The sequence below is a fragment of the Oreochromis niloticus genome, linkage group LG7 (assembly GCF_001858045.2).
Source record: "Oreochromis niloticus isolate F11D_XX linkage group LG7, O_niloticus_UMD_NMBU, whole genome shotgun sequence".
In the NCBI taxonomy this organism is placed as follows: Eukaryota; Metazoa; Chordata; class Actinopteri; order Cichliformes; family Cichlidae; genus Oreochromis; species Oreochromis niloticus.
In genome coordinates, this window is record NC_031972.2 from 38101897 (window position 1) to 38128245 (window position 26349).

Here is a 26349-nt window from a genome sequence, read left to right on the forward strand (position 1 = left end):
TGTCTGCAGGTGTGTGCAGCTCTGAGGCCCCACACCTGCAGAAAAAATCTGGAATTAAAAACACTGTTCCAAAGACAGCACTCTGAGCAAATGTAAATAAAAACTGAATCCAATGATTTCTCATAAACTCAAATTTTATTCACTAAGCACTTTGAGTGCTCGAATAGAGTAAGAACCAATCCGCTTACCAGCAGAACAATAAACTGAGAAAATGAGCTCATTCTGAATTTGATGGCATCTCTGAAAATGTCAGTGGTGCTAACCAGAAACAGCTGGAGGAAGATTTAAAAGTGACCTGTCAGCAGATCAGTCACATGATTGGGTATAAACAGAGTTCCTCAGAGCTTTACCAACCTGCAAAAAACTGCATCTCCACACTGAATCATGTTCCTCACTGTTGACATCTTATCAACTGACAATATGGCATCACGCCGCATCCTCAGACCGAAGAGGAGAGCGCTCAGGTCAAAGACTCTGTAATGGTTTCTGCAGCCACCATTCTCCATCAGACCAGACCAGACCTGCACCGCCCTCCCCTCTCTGACACAAGTGTGTTCTTGGGTGTACCTGTGACCTTTATGCTCGGTGATGTGGTTTCTCTCGGTTATCTGTGTGATGTGGTCACGTTCAGGTTTGGGAATTCCGGTTCAGCCCCTCTCTGTGCCCTTCGCAGACTCAGTCCTCCGGCCCGGCAGGTGGCGGTAGTTCACCTGTCGGCTGGCAGCAGCCGCAGTAGAAGAAGACGTTGCTGCTAGACAGTCCGCCATTTGCTGACCCTCGGATCCTCCGGTAGTTTCTTCTTCCCCACAAATCTGCAACAGCTACACCTTCACCTGAAGCGGTACCTGCGCGCGCGGCACAGCGGCGGTGATGGCGGCCGACCGGCGCGAGGACAAAGGTGAGTGAGGAGGACCTTTGTTAGCATTAGCATTAGCCATGAGCTGCCTTTGTTTGATGCGGCTCGGAGCGGATCGTTAATCGATAATAACTGTGATGATCGATACTGAGATACTGCCCTGCTGCTCACGGGCGCGTGACCATTTGATGTGTCGGTGCGTGAGCAGCTCGTGTTTGATCCATCACGACGCTGATGAGGGGGTCGCTTTCACTGCACCAGACTCCGATCAGAAAACTGCTGATTTTACGGCTGAGGCCGCTTTAAGCACGCCTGGGAACAGGTGGACTGGAACCTAGTTCGTTTTGGGCCACAGTAAGCTCTGACGTGTTCGGGGGTGAGGGGTCAATGATTTGGTCGATTTTAACGACACATCTGGTTGCATAAAAGCGAACTAGGGGACACTGTTTACAGGTAAACAGGCTGGTACAGAGCCGCTGCCATCTGATTGGCTGAGACGTGTGGCTAAATCCAGCAGTGATCAGAGGAGCGTAAACACGACGAGAGAGTTAACGAGCTAAAGGTCAGTTTCCTCGGTTTACCTGCTAAAACACCATGGTAATTGATGCTAAATCCCTCATCTGGAACGGGCCAGGTGATGTTCAGTTTCCTCTGATGCTTTTATGAGCAGCAGAGATTTTTTTTTTTTTTGAGCAGCTTGTTCCTGAAACCTGTGAACGAAGCTCCAGATTTATTTCTTATAGGTTTTTAATCACTATTTTATCACCATTATCTGATAACAACTCAATAACAACAACCCGAGCAGGGGACACTCACATGGATTGTTTTGTGTTGATGAAGAGTCATGTAACGTGTGCACATACTCAAAGCCTGAAGCAGAGAGCCTGGTTTAACAGAAAATGTTTATAACCACCTTAGTGATAGCTGAAGTCTTTGACTGGAGTTTTAGGTGGCTTAATAAAACCTAACTTGAAGAAAACCTGGATCTGATGAACCCTGTGTGGCGGGTTAAAAACAATAAACAATAAATTGCTTCTTCCTATTCAACTCCATTCGTTCCGTTTCCCATTCAGGCCAACTGTTCACCAAGTCAGCCTTCTACTTGCATATCATGACACTGATGTTGATTATGTGTAAATACGTAGGTTACCCATAATCCTTCACTCTGTCTGTACCAGAGCCCAGCTGGTTTTTAGGAGCGATACAAATATGTTAGTGTAACATCAATGGGTCTCTCTAACATTCATGTGGAGTTGGTTATGAGTGCTTTCCGACATGATATGTTTACAAATGTACTTTTATTGGGTCAACAAGTTGTGGACTACTTACTTTACATTGTGCCCGGCTGTGCCAAGATGAACTGATTGTTGTTTGTGGGGTCCAACAGGTGTGCGGTTTCTCTAGGTTTACTTGTTAACATTCATTCTTCAGATGTGAGAAGTCAAATCTGGTATATCAGCAGGTGTGTCACCCAGGCTTTGGTCTATAAATACCAACACAGACAGACAATAACAGTCCTTCTTCAGCCTGATCAGCCAGGTGTATGTTACCTGTCCTTCTCACACATGTGTCTGTGGTTTCAGATGGAGAGCTGAACGTTCTGGAAGATTTACTGACTGAAGCTCCCGATCAAGATGACGAGCTGTACAACCCTGAGACAGAGCGTGACATCAGTGACAAGAAAGGTACAGACAGTACTACAGACAGCACTACAAAGAATACTACAGATGGTACTACAGAGAATACCATAGACAGTATTATAGAGAGTATTCTAAAGGCACTACTATAGCTGGTACTACAGATGTTACTATAGCCTGTTAAACATACTGACACTACTAGACAGTATCACGAACATTCCTGACCTAAGTGATAAAATGTTGTGCGTGTTATTAAGCCCTCATCGCTGTCTGTCAGGTACAAAGAGGAAGAGCGAGCGTTCTGACAGCCAGGATCTAAAGAGGCTCCGCTCCTCGTCAGGCCACGGTACTTCTAGGTCATCATCCTCCAATAAGAGAGCTCCAGGGCCATCTCTGTCCTCCTCTAAAAAGGCGTCGAGCCCTCGCGGCCGGCACTCCACCACTTACCGTCATGAGTATTATGATGAACGAAAGGGGAGACGTGGGGCCCGAGAGGTGACGAGGAGCCGTGGAGGAGAGGACGCAAGACGGCGAGAGTCCCAGAGAGGCCTGGAGGGTCTGAGTCAGGTACTGCTTACACTAAAAGTATACTTTTAATGGTTTCCAGCCATTCATATTAACTTCCTGTTTGTCTTCAGAAGTTACGCCGTGATGAGCGGCGAGCAAGTCCCTCCCCCCATGAGGAGGAGAACCAATCAGAGGATGAGACAGGAGCAGAATACGGCTCAGAACAGGCATCAGGCAGCTCCTCCCCCGCTGCTTCCCACGTAGAGGAGGAAGAGGAAGATGACCAGGAGGAAGAGGAGGAAGAGGAGGAAGAAGGTATGGAGGAGGAAGAGGAGGAGGAGGAGGAGGAAGAAGAAGGAGAGAAGGAGGAGGAGGACGAGGAGGAAGAAGAAGAGTACGACCGTCGTGGTGGCGAGGGCAATGACTATGACACACGTAGCGAGGCTGGTGATTCACGCTCCGCCTCATCTGTCAGCTTCTCTGATGATGGCGAGTCAGCACACTCAGGCTCCGCCTCCGAGGCCTCAGGTAACCATAGAGATAGTAATGTACATTTTTCTCTTCAAAGGGAAAAAAAAAGATGACGTAATGTTTGAAATTACTGCTTTTATTTTGAAAGGTTCAGAAAAGAAGCGGGAGAAGCTGTCGTCGTCGGTCCGTGCAGTTCGTAAAGGCATGGAGAGTAAGGACAATATTCCATGGTTACTTACCTGTTACTCCACTTATACCTTTACTCTACTGAGTTGGAAGTAATCAGATTACAGCTACTTCCTGTGTTGTTGTAGATCCAACAAGCAAGCTGCGTTATATCCTGAGAGATGCCCGATTTTTCCTCATTAAGAGCAACAACCACGAAAATGTGTCGCTGGCCAAAGCTAAGGTACACATTGACCCCCTCGATGTTCCCCATTGTTCCCCTTTTCAATCCATGTCACCCCCATCATGGTTCCAACTGTCATTTTCTGTTGTCACCCCATGTCCTTGTGTTGTTCCCCTCATTGTTCCCTCTCTTTCCCGTGTCTTCCCCAGTGTAGTTTGTGTTGTTCCTCGTGTTGTTGCCTGTTATCCCCCATGTCATTCCTTGTTGTTCCCCTCGATGTTCCCCCTGTCATTCTCTATCGTTCCTCAGGCGTTGACTGTGTTGTTCCTTGTGTTGTTCCCTGTCACCCCCCTGTGTTGTTCCCCGTTTTGTCCTGATAGCTGAGGATGAATTGGTGTCTCTGGTGTTTACAGGGTGTTTGGTCGACACTGCCGGTGAACGAGAAGAAGCTCAATGCTGCCTTCCGCTCAGCTAGGAGCGTCGTTCTCATCTTCTCTGTGAGGGAAAGTGGAAAATTCCAAGGTATGAGGAAAAGATGTTTTCAGTATCATATGTCGTTGTCTGTTCACCTTATTCACCTTAGCCCCTTCTTCACTCGGATTGGTCTGTTTTGTTATGTCCTCAGGTTTCGCTCGTTTAGCGTCAGAGTCTCATCATGGTGGCTCTCCGATCCACTGGGTGCTCCCTGCTGGAATGAATGCCAAGATGCTGGGAGGAGTCTTTAAGATTGACTGGCTCTGCAGGTAAACAGCTCCATCCAGTAGGTTTATACTCTTTCTATTGGTTCCTGGTGAGTGTTTGACTTCTCCTAGACTGATCTCGGTCTCCGGTTCTGATTTTAAATTTTATGGACAAAACTTTAAGGATGAACTGGGCGCAGAGGGTGTTGGGTCGACTCTGGGCTTTGACCAACAGATCGAGGGTATTGGCTTTGAAAATAATTTCCTGTGAAACATGAAATCCCTGTCTGGCTGCTGTTTGGGGTATGTCCATGTCTTAGGTCAGCTCTTTAGCTTATACTACCTGAAACCTGAAAGTAAGATGTACTCTGGAGTTGCTCCCCTGGTTCGATGTAGAGTGAAATCAACGTGCACGTTTCTATAAATGTGCGTGCACATAGCTGTTAATGCACCCCGCGTCAGCCAGTCATTTGACTTCTACATAGATTAACTGAGTTATGTTTAGCTCCCCCCTCTTTCACGCCAGGAGTCGCTACAGCAGACTGCTCTGTGTTTTTGGTAGAGATGGCACGATACCACTTTTTTATGTCCGATACCGATATCATAAAATTTGATATCTGCCGATACCGATATGAATCCGATATAGTGTATTTTATAATCAATAAAACTGTTTTTTTTTAATATCTTGCTGCATTTTGTATAAGTTCAAACTCAAGTTTTAAAAAACAAAACACTAAAGCTATTCTATTGTACCTGTATGCAAAAAAATTATATTCTGGTATTCTAAACAATACTTGGCGGAAATATTAAACAACCTAACTAATAGGGTTGCCACCTCCCAGCAAAAAAAGGGGAATTTTTTCCCCTATTTTTTTTCCCTCTACCTCATAATGCTTAATGAACACAATCGACTTTAATTTAATGCACGTGTGAAATAAATGCACAGAAATCGATCTTCTTCTTCTTCTTCTTTTTGTTTTTTACACTATTTAAATCGATTCAACATCTTTCTTCAACAGAACTGCAGACTGCACAGATGGTACCCCCCACAAAGGAAAAAGTACTATAGCTCACTAGGGTATATATTAGACTTTATAGTTCCTATATACAATAATGGATTTCTATAAATTTTACATCAGATGAAAACTTTGGGTGTAAGATTCAGATAATTATTTATTAAAAGCTAGACATGAGAATAAGAAGGAAAAGTATTTCTTTGTGCTCCCTTTTCCCTGTTCATGCCCTATCGGCCCCCCTGGCTAAACTTTGCTAGATCCGCCCCTGCACAGTTACCAGCCGTCAGCTACGTAGAAAAGGATCCTGGTGTAGAAAGTAATATTCTAACAACAGCTTATCAAGCTTAAACGTGCTGCTGTTGTTTATCCGCTGGTTTTGGTTCTGGCACAAAGCGGGCGATAAACAAGAGAGACGGGAGTTGCGACAGAAAAGCCGATCAGCTGATCATTGATCAGTTTCATGATTGAAGTAGCAGCAGGAGAGGGAGAGAGAGAGGCAGTCGCTCCATATATCGGTTGTTAAGCTTAACGTGGGAATGCTTTACAAACATCTCTCTGGGATAACTTTCTCGGAGATGAAATGCCGGTTTGTAGCGAGGCTCCAACTGCTCAACCAGACCGCCGACAGGTCTCGCACGCCACAGCCGCTCTATCACGTGACGCATACTGCTCCGATGTGCTAAGGTTATGAGCTGAGTTACGGCATGTCGCAAGTTTTATGAGGTGCTTTCGTGATATTTAATGGATCGGATTACATTTTTTATTTCTCTCCGATATCTGATCCAGTAATTTAGGTCAGTATCGGTCCGATACCGATACGTTATATCGGATCGGTCCATCTCTAGTTTTTGGGCTGGTGGATTTTGGGGCTCTGCCTCCATGACGTTTGCTGAAGGTGTGAACCTCTGGAGCCACCTCTGCAGAGATGTAGTTCACGTGTTGTGTGATGGTTCACCGCTGGTGCCCTTGCTCGCCGCTTGCTGGCTCCTTCATTCAGTGTTGTCTTCTTTTTTTTTTCCTTTTCAGGAGGGAGCTTCCTTTCATTAAGACCGCCCACCTCTCCAACCCCTGGAACGAACACAAGCCAGTGAAAATTGGACGTGACGGCCAGGTCAGCTGACTGTTCTATTACGAATCACGTTTTCCTGTTCTGTCACATGATGCAAATCTGTGTCTCTTTCAGGAGATCCAGCCGGACATTGGTGCTCAGCTCTGTGCCCTGTTTCCATTGGATGAGAGCGTGGACATTCACCAGGTGGCTCGCCGCATTCGTCACAAACGTCGCACACCATCGGAGCCGCGGCCTCGGGGCCGACCACCACAACGTGAACCGGGAAGGTTAGCCAATCACCAAGCTCCTCCTCCCGCTTCCTGTTCTTCTTCTTCTGCTGTGACCACGGCGCCACCTGATGCTGGACGACGGAGACAGCCGCTGCCCTTAGCTGGCGGCTAGCTTTCCCGTGGCTCGCGTTGCTGGCTCTCTGGTTGTTATTTTTCCAGTCTGGAGCTTCCCGGAGCGAAGCCTCACTCTGCGTCTGTGGTCGAGGTGTTAAAGTCAGGCAGGAAGTGAAGTCCTCGACAAGCGTTAAACAGCTGACGTCACAGAGGAAGTTTAACCCTTCACTTGAGTTTCATTTCCTTTGAAGTGTGAGCTGAGCAACATCTCTTTGTTTTATTTTGTAATTTTTAGCTGAATTTTTTTTTTTTTTTTAGGTCTGTAGTCTTTACGTAGCAGAGCTGAAGTTTTGTTGTTGTTAAATTTGTCCTTTGAAGCTCTTTGTCTTCGCAGGATTTTGATACTTCAGAGGTTAAAAAGTGAAAATTTTTAGCTGGACTGAAGCTGACCCTTTCAGAATAAAAGCAGAAAGGACGAGCATCACTGGCTGGACTGACGAAGGAGGGGGTGGGAGGGTGAGCGAGGTAGAACTAAAAAGGAAGTAAGGGAGCATCTGAGACCCAAAGGACTGTTTCAGGTGTTTGACCGGGTTTTACAGGTTGGTCAGGAGGGGGCGGGGCCTCTGGACTGTATCCACTGAGGTGTGGTGAGTCTAAAGGGGAGGGACCTCAGGACTGTATCCAGTAAGGTTGTGTGTTGTGGCAAGGCCTCTGGACTGTATCCAATGAGAAGGGTGTGTGTTGGGGGCGGGGCTCCCTCTGGTTGTATGAGGTAAAGTTGCAGGTGCCTAAAAGACTGAAAAAAAAACAAAACAAAAAAAACCCCCCTGGACTGAAAAAGGTGACCCCTCCCCCACATGAAAGGACAGTCATGTTCCCCTCTTCCTCCCCTCTCCTCCCACTGGCACACACACACAGGACGGCGAGCTGGTTGTCGATGTGTGTGTGTGTCGCTCTGATGGACGAATAAAGTGAGCATAAAATTAATCGAATGGACGGAGCCACAGAAAGACGACGCAGAGTTTGTCATTTCTGTTTAAGGACTGTTGCTGGTCTGGAAGGGGCGGGGCAGGGCTCACGGGGCGGGGCTTTGTGTATTGATTGACAGGACTGCACCATCATCATCATCACCCCTCACCTTTTCAAAATAAGAGGGTTTATAAAAGCCTTTAACATGGACTGATGAGGAGAAAAAACTGTTTTTTTAAAAAAAAGTGTTGCCCCTCCCTCATACGCAGCAGAAGCGGTATGTTGTCCCTTTCAGAGGTTCTTCTTCATTTGTTCTTTTTTAAAAAAAAATTGTGTGTGTGTGTGTGTGTGAGACTTTGTCAGACTGCTGATTCTGTTTTCATCCTTCAGAGTGAAACCTTTAAAACAGGAGATTCTGTATGCACATCAGTTGATTAAAAACAAGCCAGAACAAATTTGGAACAGCACTGGAATAGGCCTAGAGCACAATGAGAATAGGTTTGGTATATGGTCGGAACCGGATTAGAACATTGCCTAAAAAGAACCAGAGTAGGGCAGGAACAGCGCCTTAATTCAGCCAGAATAGGAATGGAACATGATCTGAACAGGGCTAGAATAGGACCAGGACAGGACTGAAACATGTTCATAATAGGACTGGAATAGGATCAGAACAGGACTTGAATAGGGCCGGAACGGGTCCTTTATCAGTGTCTGACTTTCTTGCGTTTAAACATCATGTTACAGACAAAGAAGCTGTTTCCACACACAAACTGAAGGTGTCACCTGATGTAAATGTCCAAATCAGTTCGTCTCTATCCTCAAAGCTTTCTGTTACTAGACCTGTGTGATATCTGATTCGTCCAGGTGAGAGCATAGCAGGTAAGCGTCAGGTGAAGTCATAGGTGAACCACACAGAGCGCCAGATTGTGATGCAGTTCGAGTTTGTGTGTGAAAATTGACTTGGGGGAGGCTGGGGGATTTCTTCTTGTGTTGGAGTCTGATCTGAGGAAGTATCCGGTTTGTATTGGTCTGTGTGTTTGTGTGCGTGTTTGTGTGATGGAGTGTACCTGAGTGCATGTGTGTGTCTTACCTGTGGACTTGTTTACGTAGGCGTCGACCTGAAGAGTATGACCTCCACGGCAGGAAGCGACCGCGACCTGACGGTCCACCAGACTTCAGCCAGCGAGCAGGTTAATGTGCAGCTTCCATATAAACAGCTGACTAAGACCTAGATTTTCAGGTGCAGGTGTCGAACACACCTGTTACCTGAGTGTTTGCCATTCACTGTCACCTCAACCGAACTTCATCTGTCGTGCTTTCAGGGTTCATCCAGGACCTGAGGAGCCAGCCAGTGGACAGGTGAGAAACACCTGGAATCAGGTTTCTTCTTTGTGTTCCTCTTAGACCCTGAGTTGATGTAATCAGACTGATATTAGAAACTTCATCACATCTTCAAATGTCTTTGACCAGACAACCAGAACAAACGCTGCGCTGTTCCTCCTGAATCTGAGGTTCAGCTGACAGCTCCTGTACCCAGTCTTAGACCTTCCAGGTATATCCCCAGCTGTGATCCTTCTGGTTCACCTTATTAAAAACGGGATCATCACCAAAGTCTGTCAGTCCGTAGTTACTGGAGGGCATTTCAACCAGGACTGGCGCACGACATACAAGAACTGAGGACAAATCCAGGAAGTCTTTTAGCTACTGATGGGGAAGTCATGCACCTGATCGCCAGACTCTGCTTCCTCTCTGCAATGGTTTGCAGAGGAATTTAGGAGATCCTCAGAGGTGTTTCTCCACCTCCAACTATACGTCCAGAGTCTTGCAAGCTCAGAAGGACTCTATTCAGCTCGATGGCTCCTCTGGTGTTTACCATATGGTTAAAGGGTTACCTGACGACAGGTACAACCACTTTACAGCCACAGCTCCATTCAGCATCCTCATCTGATCCAACGCTCCATCAGGTGGTGATCAGTTCACAGCTCAGCTCCTCTCCTCACCTGAGGCCTTAGATCTGATGATACAATTACAAAATTGATCATTAGATCTTCCACCTTGGGCGTCCTGGTGCTGCATGCACTTATGAACACCCTTATGTTCAAACATGGTGTTCGAACATAAGAGTATGTTCAAACACTCAGGTTCAGGACGAGCAGGTCATTCTTCCCAATCGTGCCAGATCGAGGTGACATTGTTGTTGCCCATGGCAGCATTAAAGTGGAGCTCCCAGATTTTCCTTGGGGTGAGGTGCTGCTCTGTGCTCAGTCAAGGAAACAACTCTAGTCCATGAAGGAACCCCTAAACATCCAGGTGCCGAACTCCAGGAGTCCAGTTCCAGAAGCTGAGCTGGCTTCTCAGCTTCACGTGCTTGCTCAGGTTCCTTCCATAGCACAAGTGTGACATCCTCCATTCCTGTTGCTGGCATGGGCTGCTGGGATCAGACTGCTGAGGTCTGCCCCTGTGGTTGGCGCCCAACTACCAGGTGGTCTATACCCGACCATCACACCCAGGCAGGTCCTCACAGACCCACAGGACCTCATCCAGGCTAAACTCGGTCACCTGCAAGTCCCTTCATATATTCATCAGAAACCCCTCCACCATGATAAAGTGAAGATTCAGCAAAGGATCTAAACTTTCATCTTGAATTAAAAAGAATAATAATAAAATTTGAAAGTCTGAATTTCACATGAATCTGTTCTCTTTCCAGGCGGTTTTCTGGTGTGAGACGAGACGTGTTTCTTAATGGGGTGGGTCCAAACGTTTCACTTCATTGATTAGTTATCACTTCACTTGATTGTTTATTGATTAGTCTGATTAGTATTGATTAGAGGTGTGGGTGAACATAAATAAAACTAAGTGATTCAGTCCTTCCATTAAAAACAGCCCGTAATGATCACAAATATCACATGCAGATCATTGATCCAGATCAATGCATTTCAGACAGGAAGAGGATTGCTTGTGTTTAGCTGTGTCCTTACCTGTATTCACCTTTGTCTTTCTTGTTTCAGTCCTATAACGAGTATATGAGGGATTACCACCATAGTGTCGGCCCCCCAGCGCCCTGGCAGACTCTGGTATGAATACGTTATTAATCACATGTTCGGATCGATTGTTCCTGCCTGTGAGGGAAGATGAAAACATGAATTTTACCTGGAAGCAGGAAACTATTTCTGTGTTGCCTGAGAATTTTCAGATTAAAAGCCTTTATTAAAGTCACTGCAGACTGACTTAATGATGATGCCATGTGTGTCATCAGGCGGGCTATCCCGGCGTGGAGCAGCCACCCCCACACCATCCACCCTACTACCACCACAGCCACCCACCGCCTCCTCCTCACCAGGCCTACCACCATCATCACCACCCACCCCTCCCACCACACGAGGCCCCGCCCCCTCGCTTCAGAGATAAGCAGCGAGCACCGCAGCACCGCGCCTTCACATCCAGCCCAGTAAGTTCACTCAGTCCAATCAGGCGTATTGATTAGTGATCGGCACAGCCTCTCACAGTTTTTTTTTGTTTTTGTTTGTTTGTCCACCCTCCTCCATCATACAGCACGACTACGACATGCGAGTGGACGACTTCCTGCGGCGGACACAGGCAGTGGTGAGCAGCCGGCGGGAGCGAGAGCGTCAGCGTGAGCGTGAGCGAGGTGGCCCACGCCGTGACAGAGAGCGAGAGCGAGTGAGGGATAGAGACAGAGAAAGAGAAAGGGACAAGGAGAGGGGGCGGTACCGCAGGTGATCTGATGACATCACATCCTGTCAGCCTGCACTGCTTTTTTTTTTGTTTGTTTTGTTTTTTGGCAGCCCGCACTGTTTTTGACTGGTTTGCTGTTTTTGTTGAAAATTATGAATTAAAAAAAAAAACTGAGTGAAGACATCATCAGTTTTATGTGAATAAAGTGAAAACTTGTACAAAGAAATATTTGGTCAAAACTTTTATTTTGGCAGCCTGTGTGTGACTCCTGGTGCAGTGCCAGACTTCCCAGAATCCTCTGTGTTCTTCGTTTTTTTTGTTTTGTTTTTTGTAATGTTTTGAGAGTCCAACATGAGGGTGGAAGCCATCTAGACCCAGTACTCAGATCTAAGGTGTCATAAGATAATGGATAGCAACCTTTTATTATGAACATGTTTCTGTAACGATTTCTCATTTTATTCTGAAAAGCAGTGCAGTGTTTCCTGTTAAAGCTTTCAAATTAAATGTTTTTAAGTATGAAACTCATCCCGTTTCCCTGTTTCCTTCACTTCCTGTTTGCGGAGTTAGGACGCACTAAGTGTGGCTCCCTGCACATCCACGTAACACTTCCTGCTTCCTCTCAGGAACAACTGCACAGTGATGACTAGGTGACCATCATCATCATCTGGTCCAGTCTGTAGTCTCCATGATTGTAGTTGTGTGCATTTATGCAGTTTTAACAGTAATTTAGTCTCCAAGTGAAATATAAGCTGTGAGCCACAATAATTAAAGATGAATTGTTCTTCAGAGGAACTAAAGTATGGTCCGGGTGTATATTCAGGTGAGAGCAGTTGCCTCAGAGAGTAGTTTTGATACGTCACAGCCAGTGACCAAGGGGCAAGATCTGGAGCGCCATTTTCGGGATCACCATTTTAAGATCATCCAAACTGGCTGCAGGATATGCAGCTTGAGAATACAGCATCAAACTCTGAGACCTCATTCACCTTGTGGTAGTCAACACAGAACTGTGTAGACTAAGGATGTTCGTGGACTGATGTCTTATTTGAATAACCGTGGAGAAAAAATTACACTAATTGACAAGTCTAGCACTAATGAACACTCAGATATTAAGTTACATTTCAGTCACTTTAATTTTAAAACTGTATATACTGTATATTCTGTGTATTTATTATCTCACTCTTATTGCCTGTTTATGCCCTATCCTTATCTTCAACGCCATGCTGCTCTGTTGTATGTTAATTGCCCCTTGGGGATAAATAAAGTCTTTCTGATTCTGATTCTGATTGGAGAACCGTTTAATAGAAGCAGACAACAACGAAGGTGTTTTAAACCATTAATCGCATTCTTAAATTATGAACCATGCTGCTTAACTGTGCAGCATCTAATTGTGCATTATCAACATTACATGTTATACTCCAGACAGTGAGGCAGAAAAACACTTCAAATAAACTGATGTTAAATATGATATGAAAACATGTTACTACAAAAGTTCACGTGTTATTAAAATATAACAAATGAACATCCAAAAAACTGCAACTGAACAGTGTGACGTGCATTATGAACGGTGAACGCTGTTCACCCTACTTACTTCCATAAAACTTAAAATCGAAAATAAAACAATAAATCATTCAGTTGTTTTCTTCTGCTGATCTGAAGTGAGGTCAAGCCTTTCTCAGGTCAGCTGATAAATGTAATCTCTCCAGCATGTCCCGGGTCTACACCTGGGGGCCTCCGACCAGGAGAACAGGCCCAGACAGAACACCTTACCCAAGAGGCGACAGCCTTAGATGTCTCCTTGTGCTGTGAAGGAGCAGTGGTTCTACTCTGAACTCCTCCCAAATGACTGAACTCCTCACCCTATCACTAAGGCAGAGCTCGTCCACCTTTTGGAGAAAGCTTTCCACCACTTGTATCTGTAATCTCATTCTAATAGAGTAAACTTACATTTAAGTTTGATCTTATCTGCACAAATATGTAATAAAGAATAGAGTGTTGAGAAAAAATGCTACATTTATACCACACATTCCAATGGTAGAGATTAACACAATAGAGCTTGGTGCACACTGACACCACTACCCAGAAAACAACTCTGTAAATAATGGTGCTAGGGAGAGCTCTCTCTCTCTCTCGTCACTTCTATAGGCCTGACTGGAGGAGGAGAGGTGGTTGCCATGGTGATGTGGGAAGAGTTATCTCCTATTACAGAGAGATGTCCAATAGGTGCAGGATATGAAATGTGAGCCAGACACTAGACTCAAGCCAAATAAGGGGAACCAATTCTAAATCTGTGGTTTTCCCCAACTTTTTAACCAATCACATTAACATTCTGTTTTTATGACAAACAAAGTGCTTACTGCTTGGATGTGTCATCCTTTGTCTCTCTGAGCCCTGAAAGGCAGAGGTCCGTGGTGCCGTGTAAAATTAACTTAAAATAGGAACCATTTAACAATTCATTTTGAAAACTCATAATTTGAGCATATTTGTTTTCTGTTAAGAAAATAGAACACGACAATACATCCATCCATCCACCCACCAATAAACATAAAATTTAGAAAACAAAATGTGGTACCAGGAATTACTGATGAGACCACAATGAATTTGTTATTGGAAGCCAAGGGGTCAGAGGGGTTTGTAACATTACAAATAAAAATATAATCCAGATGCCTCCTTTTGTCATTCAGTGTGTGAAGTGCACTGAAAGGATTGGCTTGGAAAAACCCTGCAGAAAGTGAACTCATCTTTCATTGTAGCTCTTCACAGTCACACCTTTGAGACAGCATTGTGACCACAGCCACAAATTCATGGACAATGACAGACTGAATAAGAGGGATCACTCTACACTGATGAGACAGTTTGGTTTATTAGAAAATATAAAAGACAAGCTGCATTTGAGGACATCTCCTCTGAACCAGAGAATACAGTGCAGTCATGTGTTCTTAAAATTAAAGAAGAACCAAACCCGTGGAGTTTGTCTTCATTTGTTCTTTTGGATGGTTAAAACCTCCAAACCTATTTGTATATCACTCCAAAAATGTCAAAACCTTCTTCAGTCCTTCTTCTCTCTTCCTGCTCGCCGTCTGCACTGCCGCAGGATGCAACGTAACCCCACCCACCACAAAGCAGCAACAGTTATCAAAGCAACCAGTAAGGCAGCACTGGTGTCCAAGCTGTGGTACTGGAACCAGTTGAGGTCGTATGATGCCAACCGCAGATGCCTAGCTCCACCATGTCGCATCACAAACTCCACCCAGAAGACGGCGGTACTCAGTGGTGTTACTGGCTGGTCGCGGTGCACCGCTGACAGACGCTGCATGTTGGTCCTGTAGCTGTGCATAGTAAACAAACATGAAGTCACATGACTGTTTCACTGTTAAACAGTAGTACACTTTTATTGTGAAGGATTGGGGTCAAAGACAGGAAATAAAATGTTATTAAACAGGTCCAAATGTACAAAGACCAAACTATTAACAGGAAATATACAAACACAATACCACACTAAAATCACCTTTACCTTGGCTGGTTTATGACGACATGCAGCGCCTCTGCCAGCTCCTCAGCTGTCAGATGGTTGAAGTCCAGGACGATGGCGGTGCCGAGGCGGCTCATACGGGCGAGATTATCAGGCTGATCACCAAACAGCGGCACACCCACCAGAGGCACGCCGTGAAACACGGCTTCATACAGACCGTTAGTGCCGCCGTGTGTCACGAATGCCTTTGTCTTTGCGTGACCTGAGGACAAACAAATGCAAAGCTTTTATTGTGAAAGAACATCTTTTTGCAAATATTGAAAATCTGCCTCCTCAATCTTACGTTAGTCGCCATTTTTGGGTCAAAACTTCCCAAAGATTCCCACAGTCAAATAAACACTTGGGCATCAGTGAGAGTTAAAAACAGCCCAAATTCTTTCATTATTAATGAAATGATCTGTTTGGCTTCTCTCACACCTGTTTAAATAAAGTTTAACATACAGGCATCCAAGAAACACAAGATTTATAAAGTTTAACAGAGTTTAAAGTTAACGGGAAGTCAGCTAGTTAGCTTCTATGTAAAGATACACCATGCACTGACTGAGAGATTTCTAAACCCCCCCTACCAAAAACATAAAATATATTGTTATCACTTCAGACATAAATGATAATCCATCCACAATACGAGGTCAGTCTTTAATCTGCTGCAGGTTTAGATTAGTCGCTATGAAAAATTCCTGAGCCTTAGTTTCACTGATATCTTAGTTAGCCTCACAGTCATTCTTGTAGAACTGTTCAAATAGTTGGTGTCTGGCCTACCATGAGCCCATGAGCTGTAGTTACAATGTAAGGCTTTAAAAACTGAGCTTAAAGATGAGCTGCACATGAACAGTGCTAATAAAAAGCCAGAGAGGCTGACGATGACCACTGATTATTTTTAGGGGCTTGTTTATCTTCAGTAAAAGTAGATAAAGAGCATTACAACACATTAAAAAGACAACAGCTTCAATGAACGCAGGAGGAGTCTGGACCTGGAAGGAGGCTTGGTACGTTGCCACTTAACAAGTGAATAAGAGGCCTCTTTGAGCTTTTATTTTGAAATCCTATGACATCACGAATGAGTCATACCCAACAGGTCGTTCTGAGGGATCCAATCAGAAATCTTCGTGTTTGGCGCCAATGCAGTTGGAGGCTCGCCACGGTAACGCCAAATCACCTGAAAGGAAGAAAACTCTCCTCAGGTAAAGACGAAACAAACATCCAGATAAACAAACAAACAAACCATCTGAGCTTCCTCTGCCTGCATGTATTTTTTTATTTATTACTCCAGAAAGTAATCAATGATGTAATCAATATCTGCTGGTAACGCAGTCCCTGAATGTTCGTCTGTGAGTGGGCGGAGCTTCTGACCTTCTGTGGGATCTGACCGAAGGCGGTGGCGATGATGTTAGCGTGCTGCATCGTCAGGTTGGTTACCATGGAGCCGAAGGAAGCCACAATTATGCCGGCATCACCTGAACTCTGCACAAATGCCTCCAGGTCCTGGAACATATGACATCATGATTACATCAACACTCACCTGTCCCATTTCAGAATAAAAGTGTGTGCAATCAGAGCTCACACCTCTGGCAGCTGATTGGCCGGTTTGCAGTGTAGACCGCCCACGTATTTGAAGTTTGGCGGGGTTGGCCGTGGTGTCTCGATGTCCCAGAACGTCCTGATGAGCCACACGTCGGCCTTCCCCATAGTCTCGCACACACTGCTGGGAGTTCCTGTCCACACAGGAAAGAAAGAATATGACTTCAAAATAAAAGCTTGTAGTTGGTTACTTTTATTTCCTAAATTTCACATTTATTGGTGAGAAAAAGTGTTTGCTCAATTCCTGATTACCTATTTTTTTTGTATATTTGTTACATTTATGTGTTTCAGATCGTCAGAAAAAGTTAAATATTAGACAACACAAGTTAAAATGCAGTCTTTTAGTCTGACAAAGGTTATAAAGCATTTCTAAAGCTATGGAACTCCAGTGAACCACAATGAGCACCATTATTCACAAATGGAGAAAACATGGAACGGTGGTGAACCTTTCTAGGAGTGGCAGGCTGACCAAAATTACCCCAAGAGCACAGCAAAGACTCATCTAAGAGGTCAAAAGACCCCAGAAAAACATCCAAAGAACTGCAGGCCTGATTTGTCTCAGGTAAGGTCAGTCTTCATGACTCCACTATAAAAAAGAGGCTGGGCAAAAATGGCCTGCCAGAAAATATCTTGATGATCCTCCAGAGTTTGGGACAATACTCTGTGAACTGATGGGACAAAAGTTTAACTTTTTGAAAAATGTGTATCCCAGTACATCTGGCGTAAAAGTAACATAGCATTTCAAGAAAGGAGCATCATACCAACAGTAAAATATGGTGGTGGTAGTGTGATGGTCTGGGGCTGTTTTGCTGGACTACTTGCTGTGGTAAATGGAACCATGAATTCTGCCGTCTAGCAAAACACCATGAAGGAGAATGTCCGGCCATTTGTTCATGACCTCAAGCAGAAGAGCACTTGGGTTCTGCAGCAGGACAATGATCCAAAACACAGCAGCAAGTCCACCTCTAAATGCCTTAAGAAAAACAGAATGAAGACTTTGGAGTGACCCAGTCAAGGTCCTGACCTGAATCTGATTGAGATGCTGTAGCATGACCTTACAAAGGTGGTTCATGCTCGAAAACCCTCCAATTTGGTTGAAATACAACAATTCTAAAAAGATGAGTGGACCAAAATTCCTTCACAGCACTGTAAAAGACTCATTGCCAGTTACTGCAAATGCAACCTGCTGCCCACATGCAAAGAGAGCCCCGACTGGTTATTAGGTAATGGGGCAATCACATTTTCACACAGGGACATGTAGGTTTGGATTTTTTTCCCCTTAATAGAAACACCTTCATTTAGAAACTGCCTTTTGTGTTTCCTTGTGTTATCTTTGTCTAATATCTCAATTTGTTTGATGATCTGAAACATTTAAAAGTGACACACATACAAAAAATAGTAAATCAGGAGAGGGACAAACACTTTTACCACCACTGTGTATCAGACAGATAATGAAATTATTATGATGTGACCTCTGACCTTTGATTTCACTATAGTATTTATTCACAGAAAGCTTCCAGGCAAGTTCAGTTAGCGTGGACGACGCCACGTATGTCACCATGTTGATCAGTCTCTCTGTGAACGTCATGCGGTCGTTGTATGGAAGAGGAGCTAATGGAACATAAGATAGTGGCAACGGGGCGTGGCCACAGTGTCGCTCCATAACACTGCCAAAGCTGAAGCGCAGCGAGAGGATGAGCGGCACGCCAAGCATGTCAGCCACCAGATCGCCACACATTGCAAGGGGGTCTTGTAGGACAACGTCGAAAGCACTTTCCTGCAGAATCGCCATCAGCTGCTGGTTCTTCAGCACCCCATCACACTGCTGCTTCCCAAAGTCCAGGGTGCGGCCCATGAAATAGTTCATCTTTATGATCTTTTGCAGCGGTGAAGAGGTGTGTGACTCGTACATGGAGAAGTGGATGAATTCCTGCATGGTGCCCACATATTCCTCCCTGCTATATGACACCTGCAAGAGAAAAAACACCTGATCAAGTTATTGTTTCGGTATTAGTGACCACCCAGTAATGGTGTGTAAACTGTCAGGCTGGAGATTAAAGACAAGAAAAAATAAGTCATGAAACATGGAATAAAAGCCTCATGCAGTTGGTGTTTATGTTGATATACTGTGTTTGGCTTTGTGGATTAAGGACAAACATCTCCACTTTGGTCTTGTCTGTCCAAAGGACCTTATTCCAGTGTCATGGTCTTGGGCCTGTTGCCCAGTGGTCTGTGCATTTTGGGTTTTCAAATTAGGTTCAAACATTTTTAGAATTTTTCTTAAGTTTACATTTCATATATTAGTCTACAACTTCTGTTATATCCTTTGTTGGTTGATTTTGGTATTTGTAGTAATCTTTTATTTTGAGTCCTACTAGTTTTTGATATCTACCTCCATTCTTGCTTATAGTAGTTTGTTTTGTATTCATGCTTTAGTTTATCCTGCCTTCCCTGTGTTCCCCATGTTTAGTTAACTTTTTGCCACTCTCTGTGTTCCCTTAGTGTTTTGCCCTCCTCTGTCAAGTTGGCGTTATTAATTTCATTGAGGTGACTGTGTTTTCTCTGTTTAATTATTACTTCCTGTTTTACTTTGAGAGACTTTGTGTTCCTTGTGCTTTGCTTTTAGTTTTGCTTCCTTTGTCTTGTCTGCTCCGATTTGGTTCACCTGTGTCTTGTTCTCCACAGTTGTTTCCACTTCCCCTAATCACCCACCTGTGTGTATATCGTCTCACTCTCCTTTTGTCAGAGTGTCAGTTCATCGTCCCTTCTTGTCTGTCAGCTCCAGTCCCTCCTAGCCCAAGTATTACTTCCCAGTTTACGGCTTTGAGTTTTGTTTTGTATTCCATATTGTATTTTTCCCTACAGCCAAATGGCTCATTGTGAGTTTACCACAGCCTTCCTTACATATCTGCATTTGTTTGCAATTTGTGACGGTATACTCTAACCATAAAGTGGACTCAGGCACTATCCCAGAGGAGTTTAGAGAGAAGGGAATTGACCGGGAAACCAGTGATGAAGTTTTACTGATGAACAAGGACGTGTCTACCAAAGGTGGACCACCTCTGGTGGTTTGGCCTGGGGCCAGCATCAATGTGGGAGGAAACGGGACAGCTCTGGAGGCCGCCATTAGTGACGGTGACTGAGCACTATTGGTGGCTTGGCTGGACACCGATGGTGACAGTGAAGACCCCTCTGTGACTCAGTTGCCATGGGACATTGAATTCTGGCTCAGGCCCTGCACTCTCAGGCAGAGCGGGAACCTTTGACTTAGGTGGCATGGGACCAATAGGTTCTGCTGAGGAGCCAGGGGTATTGAAGACTCGGGGGATGCAAAATGCTGATCCCAGCCCCACCTGATGCAAGTGAAGGGGGCATAGGCTAGGACTGGACTCATAGCTGACTGTGGAGGCTATGGCAGCGCCCCAGAACATGCAGATCTCCTTAGAGGTTGACGCTGCAACTGGGACCCACCTGCCCCCACCCTGGGAAAAATAAAATTGGATGCAGGAACAAGCTGGACAATAGCAACCCCCACTCAGGGAGTAAGGATGGGTGCTCATACTCAGAGAGGCCCTGGGTAGATCAACAGACTCTAAGAGTGCAATCTGTAATACATAAATATTGTCTGGAAGGACCTGCACACATGCCCCACTAACAGTCTTAGGGGATGCAGGCAGTGTAAACGGTCTCTGGGAGGCTCAGGAGCATAATAAGCAGTGCTCTGCTAGGGCTTGCTTAGGAATATCACTAATGGACTTCGAATGAGCTGACTGAGACACACAATGAGCAGTTGCTGATGAGACTCAGGTATGTTATTATTCATTTCTCAAAACAGTTATCATGTTTGCTAGAGCAATGTTAATACATACAAGAACACAATTAATACCAGCTGAGTCAGAAATAGCTGATTTATTTATTGCTCGCTTGAAAACAGGAAGGTTTATGTGACCATTTGCATTAGCTAGCACAGAGAATGAAATCGTTGCTTTGCTTTTAGTTTTGCTTCCTTTGTCTCGTCTGCTCTGATTTGGTTAACCTGTGCCTTGCCTGGCACTACCTCCTTTTTGGCAAGCCAGTGGTCAAGAGAATGAGGAGCCTTTCCCAGATCATCCCGCATCTATGGTCAAGAAAGAAAACTGCACTTGCCACACCACTTCCTTTCCAATGTAAGACTGCGCTTCTGCCTTGATGCCACTGCTCAGCTTTCCTGCCTTGACACCGCCACTGAGCGCCGTAGGTCATACTGCCTGGCCCACCACCTGGTCAGCCTGAGGTCCTGCTGCCTGTCGACTCCTTATTCGAAGAGGAAGCCGGCCTCCTGTTAGTGGCACACCTATCTGACTGACATTCAACCCTCACCTGCTGATTTTGGGTCTCTATCAGCTTCATTTTTTCAACCATCGTCCAGCAACAATTCAATTCAATTTTATTTATACAGCGCCAAATCACAACAACAGTCTTCTCAAGTTGCTTTATATTGCAAGGTAGATGCTACAATAATACTACAGAGAAAAGACTGAGATCACCAAAGTGCACCACTGAACGACACAGGAAATCATTCCTGCCCGTGGCCATCTCTTGTACAACTCCTTCATCTAATGCACAGTACACACTGCAATAGTTACACCCTTTTGCACATGCTCCACAATAAAATAACAAATGACAAAGTTTTACAAGATAGAGTTAAATGTCAATCATATATATTTCACCTCATAACTTCTTATTTCATAGTGTAATTGTGGTCTGATTTATAGTCACAGTATTCAATCACTATGTCTTTAGGGATTTACTAACTTAGCTTAGCTCATAGCCAACTTGTAGCAGCATGGCCTCTTCACCTGTCTTTCCCACACTTTCCTGCTCATTGTGTCAGATGTTTAGCTACTCCTCTGCCTCCTTTAGGCAGTAATAAATGTAGCCTATTTGCAGCTCTGGAGGCAAGGATCACTGAATTGGAGACTCTGCTTCACACCCTTGAAAAACCTGCAGGCCCTGTAGCTGGTGAAGCAGAAGGTAGCTTAGGCCCCCCTAACTATCCCCTAGCAGACTGCCGAGCAGCCAGGGAAACAGGAGAACTGGGTGACAGTGAGGAGGAAGCACAGTCTTAAACAGAAGTCCTTGGTACACCAGCAACCTGTTCATGTGTCTAACCGTTTTCCTCCACTTGGTGACACACCCGCTGGGGATCAAAATCTGGTAATTAATGATTCTGTTCTGAGATACGTGAGGCTAGAAACACCAGCAACCATACTCAACATGGGACCAGAGCAGGCGACATTGAGGGAAATTTAAAACTGCTGGCTAAGGGTAAACGTAAATTCAGTAAAAATATAATCACGCTGGCAGTAAAGACACCCGGTTACGTCAATTGGAGGTCCTTAAAGTTAATACTGAATCTGTGGGTAACTTTGCCAAAACAATGTTTTCCCTCCCCAATCAGACCAGGAGCGACATGTTTAGCTGCATGTTCTCCTTAAGTTGCTGGCTGTCTCAGCGGTGTCCAAAAAACAATGCAGGCTTTATAGATAATTGGGAAAATTTCTGGTAGTTTTGGGGAGAAATGGAATACATGTACCGGCGTTACGTATTTAAAATACAAAATCTGAGTAACTATATTCCGTTACAGTTACCGTTTAAATAGGTGGTAATCAGAATACAGTTACTTTGTTGAAATAAATAGAATACACGGCGGTCATTTCCGATTTCATATGGTAGGCTATCCTCTCTATGCCTTCTCCAATTTTGGTGATTAAACGCAGTCGGGCACAGGTTTAGCTCAGTTGGATGAGTAGTCATATATCGCATGGCTGAGAGTGGCTGGCCCGCGTTCGAATACGACTGGATAATTTATTATCAGAATTCTCCTGATAATAATTCTTTTTTTTTTCTTTTTACTCAATTTCCATCTGGGATTAATACAGTTTCTCTGATTCTGATTGCTGGAAACCCAAACAAAACATGCAATAAGAAGCTCTAATGTAAGCGTCCTGTTAATGTTGGTGGCGTCAGTTACACAATGGACCCAGAGCCAGCAGTGCAGGGGCAGGAATGCTTTTCTCACTTGGACACCACTTCTTAAGAAGAATGGGATTGGCGAAACTTCGGTGTCTTTGATGTACTATTGCTGTGTGATTTTTATTACTATTAATGAAGGCTACTCGCCACTAAGCTAGTCCAGACTTCGTAAGGCTATACGGGAGTCCTGACTTGAGTATGCGGCGCGATCATTCTACAATTGTAACGGCAGTGTAATTGATGATGCCACAGCTCCGGAGTTTTTACAGCCATCCCCTCTTCTTTAACTGTGATTAATATTTGCAATGGAAATGACACATGACATAAAAAAAAAGTTACACATGATGTAGTAGATTTCTCTAATAAAAAAAAAAAAAACATTTAAAAAAAAAAGTATGTTAAGCACTTTGGCAAAATACACTTTTATGTATCATCGGTTTCATAATGTCTAATAGGCTTCATACAGTTAAGCTCAATTACTTCCACATGATTATTAACAGACAAAAAGAAAACATATTACTGATAGAGAAATCGTTTTCTATACAAGATCACTGCAAAAAGTGCAGCCTTGCCTAATGTCCACCCTACTGTTACTCATTTTATATTAAGATTTAAAAATCTAGTTGGTATTGGTATGGCAAGTAACCATCAGTAATAGTAATAAATCACACAGCAGTAGTACATTTGTGTACTTGTAAAAAGCATGACAAAATATTAAGTAATCCAAAGTACTCAGACTGCGTTACTCTCATTGAGTAACATAATGGAATATGTTACAAATGACCTTTTGTGCCATGTATTCTGTAATCTGTAGTGGGATACATTTTAAAGGCTCCTTCCCAACACTGCTTTCTGGAGGAAACCTGGTCTTGTTAGGTGAGACGACATCCATCCCACTTTGGATGGAGCAGATTTCTAGAAATGTGGCTACATGGCTATCCAGAGTTGGGACCAGGAAGCAGTCAGGACTCTTGCTGCAGCATTTTGGATCAACTGAAGGCTTTTCAGAGAGTTTTTAGGACATCCTGATAATAATGAATCACAGTAGTCCAGCCTAGAAGTAATAAATGCATGAACTAGTTTTTCAGCGTCACTCTGACACAGGATATTTCTTATTTTAGAGATATGGCGCAAATGGAAGAAAGCAGTCCTAAATATTTATTTAATATGTGCAATGAAGAACATATCCTGGTCAAAACTGGGTTTTGGGGGGAAAATTGAAGACTAACGAATCTGTAAATAAATAAACTGTTGTGTTGGGTGTATTACATCAGCGATTTCATTCTCTGTGCTAGCTAATGCAAATGGTCACATAAACCTTCATGTTTTCCTCTGGGATAGTGCCTGAGTCCACTTTATGGTTAGAGTATACCGTCACAAATTGCAAACAAATGCAGACATGTAAGGAAGGCTGTGGTAAACTCACAATGAGCCATTTGGCTGTAGGGAAAAATACAATATGGAATACAAAACACAAAACAAAACTCAAAGCCGTAAACTGGGAAGTAATACTTGGGCTATGAGGGACTGGAGCTGACAGACAAGAAGGGACGATGAACTGACGCTCTGACAAAAGGAGAGTGAGATGATATACACACAGGTGGGTGATTAGGGTAAGTGGAAACAGCTGTGGAGAACAAGACACAGGTGAACCAAATCGGAGCAGATGACACAAAGGAAGCAAAACTAAAAGCAAAGCACAAGGAACACAAACTCTCTCAAAGTAAAACAGGAAGTAATAATTAAACAGAGAAAACACAGTCACCTCAATGAAATTAATAACGGCAACTTGACAGAGGAGGGCAAAACACTAAGGAAATATAGAGAGTGGCAAAAAGTTAACTAAACATGGGGAACACAAGGAAGGCAGGATAAACTAAAGCATGAATACAATACAAACTACTATAAGCAAGAATGGAGGTAGATAGCAAAAACTAGTAGGACTCAAAATAAAAGATTACTATAAATACCAAAATCAACCAACAAAGGATATAACAGAAGTTGTAGACTAATACATGAAGTGTAAATTTAAGCAAACAATCTAAACAGAACTTTAAAACTCAAAAACACAGAATGGTGGGCAGTAGGTTACAGGCCATGGCATCCAGAAGTCTTGTGGTTTGTCCAGATGCAGTTTTGCAACCATAAATCACGCTGCAATATTCTTTTTGTGCTGTCATGAACTTACACCTTTAACCTGCTAAGTTTCTCACAGGACTGTAAACACACAGTGGGCTAAAGTTTTAACAAGAAACAGGTACCAGCATACTACAGGGAAAATTCATACAATTACTAGGAATAATTAGGATAGGGACATCTGCAATATCACAAATATTCAAAGTCTCTAGGAAAATCGCCATCAGAAAAATAATGAAATCAAAACTTGAACCAAGACTCAAAATATTAACAGACCTCAGCACTGTGACACTACAGGGTGGAACAAAGAAAAGATAACAATAAAAATCTAAAATTGTTGCAGAAAGCCTGAGAGCATCAACACATTATTTTCCACCTGATGTTGACCCTGTACCCCACCCTTTCCCTGTGACAGCCTAGCTGTGATCCTGAGTTAGCTACGCAGTTAATAAAATGAATGAATGGATGTTATCTGAGAAAATACATGATTTCTTCATGATAAAGAAAGTGAAAGTGTCTGATGATCAAACTTTTCATGGGAGGCACTACAAACCATTAACTAATGTGTAGCAATGTTCAAAGGACACTAATATCCATGGAAGTAATTGTCTGTGATTGATCTGCTGACTCTTCTTTGGGTGACTACAAACACGCTGTATAAACGCCAGTGTTACCTTGAAGACCAGGAAGTTGAACTTGGCGGCGTCGCGGCTGTTGTTGTAGTTGACAGACGGCGATGCATCAGGCACTAAGATGGTGACAGAGTGATTCCTCTTCACCAGCTCCTCTATGATGGTCCGCATGTTCAACCAATGGCTGAACTCTCCCGGAAATGCCAGAACATTGCCACCATGTACCGGGGAGACGGGATGAAGGAGCAGGAGGGCGAAGGGAAGAAGAAGAAGAGGAAGAGACGTGAAAACCTGCATCATGTGTGAAACAACAAAAAGATCTTGAGTTTGTGAGCAAATCCAGTCAGACTGCAACTGCAGGTCCAGAGTCCAATCTGCTCAGAGGTCAGCTACAGGTGAAGGCTGTGCTGTGATTGGACGACAACACAAAGCCTGAGGTTGAGCTGTGCAAACTCTGATCTGCTTCATACAAACACAGAAACCTCACTCAAGGTTTCTCAAGTTTTCTAATTTCTTAGAGGTTCATCAGAGTCAGTGCTCAGTTCAGATAACATTTTTTACAGCAGGTGACTTTAGCTGCAGGCTCAGAACTGCAAATTTTTTCATTATCAGACTCAGTCTGTGAAAATATAAATAAAGCCACTCACAGTAACTGTGTTTGCTGAAAACCCTCTGCAGTGTGACCGACTCTAAGTAACATTTACATTTAGAGTAGTGAACCGCACAGCACCCAGGAAAAACTCCAGTACAGCAGTTTATTTCGACATCCTTTATTTTTACAGGTTTCTCACTGTGATCAGGAGCTTTCTGTCCAAGGAGACTTCTGCACAATCAACATGTTTAGAGAAGGCATAGCCAGAATACACAGATACAGCGATTAAGA

At 44.0% G+C, this 26349-nt stretch overlaps 2 protein-coding genes and 1 long non-coding RNA gene across 5 annotated transcripts; 2 read left to right on the top strand and 1 right to left on the bottom strand.

Annotated features, from left to right (window-relative positions):
- The first annotated feature begins 282 nt into the window (after positions 1-282).
- ythdc1 (YTH N6-methyladenosine RNA binding protein C1) lies at positions 283-12101 on the top strand. Of its 3 annotated transcripts, none has more exons than XM_019361463.2 (16): positions 283-898; positions 2440-2541; positions 2771-3060; positions 3135-3528; positions 3620-3682; positions 3765-3880; positions 4234-4342; positions 4446-4563; positions 6543-6627; positions 6700-6854; positions 8991-9070; positions 9203-9239; positions 10588-10627; positions 10889-10954; positions 11137-11328; positions 11433-12101. In XM_019361463.2, exons 1-16 carry the CDS (start codon positions 871-873, stop codon positions 11619-11621), a joined length of 2064 nt encoding a protein of 687 aa, XP_019217008.1. In that variant the 5' UTR covers positions 283-870; the 3' UTR covers positions 11622-12101. The 3 variants fall into 3 exon arrangements, with proteins under 3 accessions (XP_019217008.1, XP_019217007.1, XP_005458404.1); XM_019361462.2 differs by having other exon boundaries at positions 321-898; positions 3132-3528; XM_005458347.4 differs by having other exon boundaries at positions 345-898; positions 3132-3528; positions 3786-3880.
- A 2311-nt stretch (positions 12102-14412) lies between these two features.
- Positions 14413-25834, bottom strand: LOC100705564 (UDP-glucuronosyltransferase 2A1). The gene is made up of 7 exons (XM_019361469.2): positions 25509-25834; positions 18163-18652; positions 16669-16817; positions 16456-16587; positions 16174-16261; positions 15088-15307; positions 14413-14902 (listed from the first exon to the last, which is right to left on the bottom strand). Exons 1-7 carry the CDS (start codon positions 25764-25766, stop codon positions 14623-14625), a joined length of 1617 nt encoding a protein of 538 aa, XP_019217014.1. The 5' UTR covers positions 25767-25834; the 3' UTR covers positions 14413-14622.
- On the top strand, positions 16181-16512 carry LOC106097727 (uncharacterized). Its single transcript, XR_001223834.3, has 2 exons — positions 16181-16286; positions 16417-16512. It is a non-coding gene; the product is annotated as an uncharacterized LOC106097727 (long non-coding RNA).
- Positions 25835-26349: the final 515 nt, after the last annotated feature.

Coding starts and splice junctions, on each gene's coding strand:
- LOC100705564 (XM_019361469.2), bottom strand. CDS start 25,766: ATGATGCAGGTTTTCACGTCTCTTCCTCTTCTTCTTCTTCCCTTCGCC. Junction 16,262..16,455: donor TCGGTCAGATCCCACAGAAG/GTCAGAAGCTCC, acceptor TCTTCCTTTCAG/GTGATTTGGCGTTACCGTGG. Junction 14,903..15,087: donor GTCGTCATAAACCAGCCAAG/GTAAAGGTGATT, acceptor TACTATGCACAG/CTACAGGACCAACATGCAGC.
- ythdc1 (XM_019361462.2), top strand. CDS start 871: ATGGCGGCCGACCGGCGCGAGGACAAAG. Junction 3,683..3,764: donor AGTTCGTAAAGGCATGGAGA/GTAAGGACAATA, acceptor ATCAGATTACAG/CTACTTCCTGTGTTGTTGTA. Junction 9,071..9,202: donor AGACTTCAGCCAGCGAGCAG/GTTAATGTGCAG, acceptor TCGTGCTTTCAG/GGTTCATCCAGGACCTGAGG.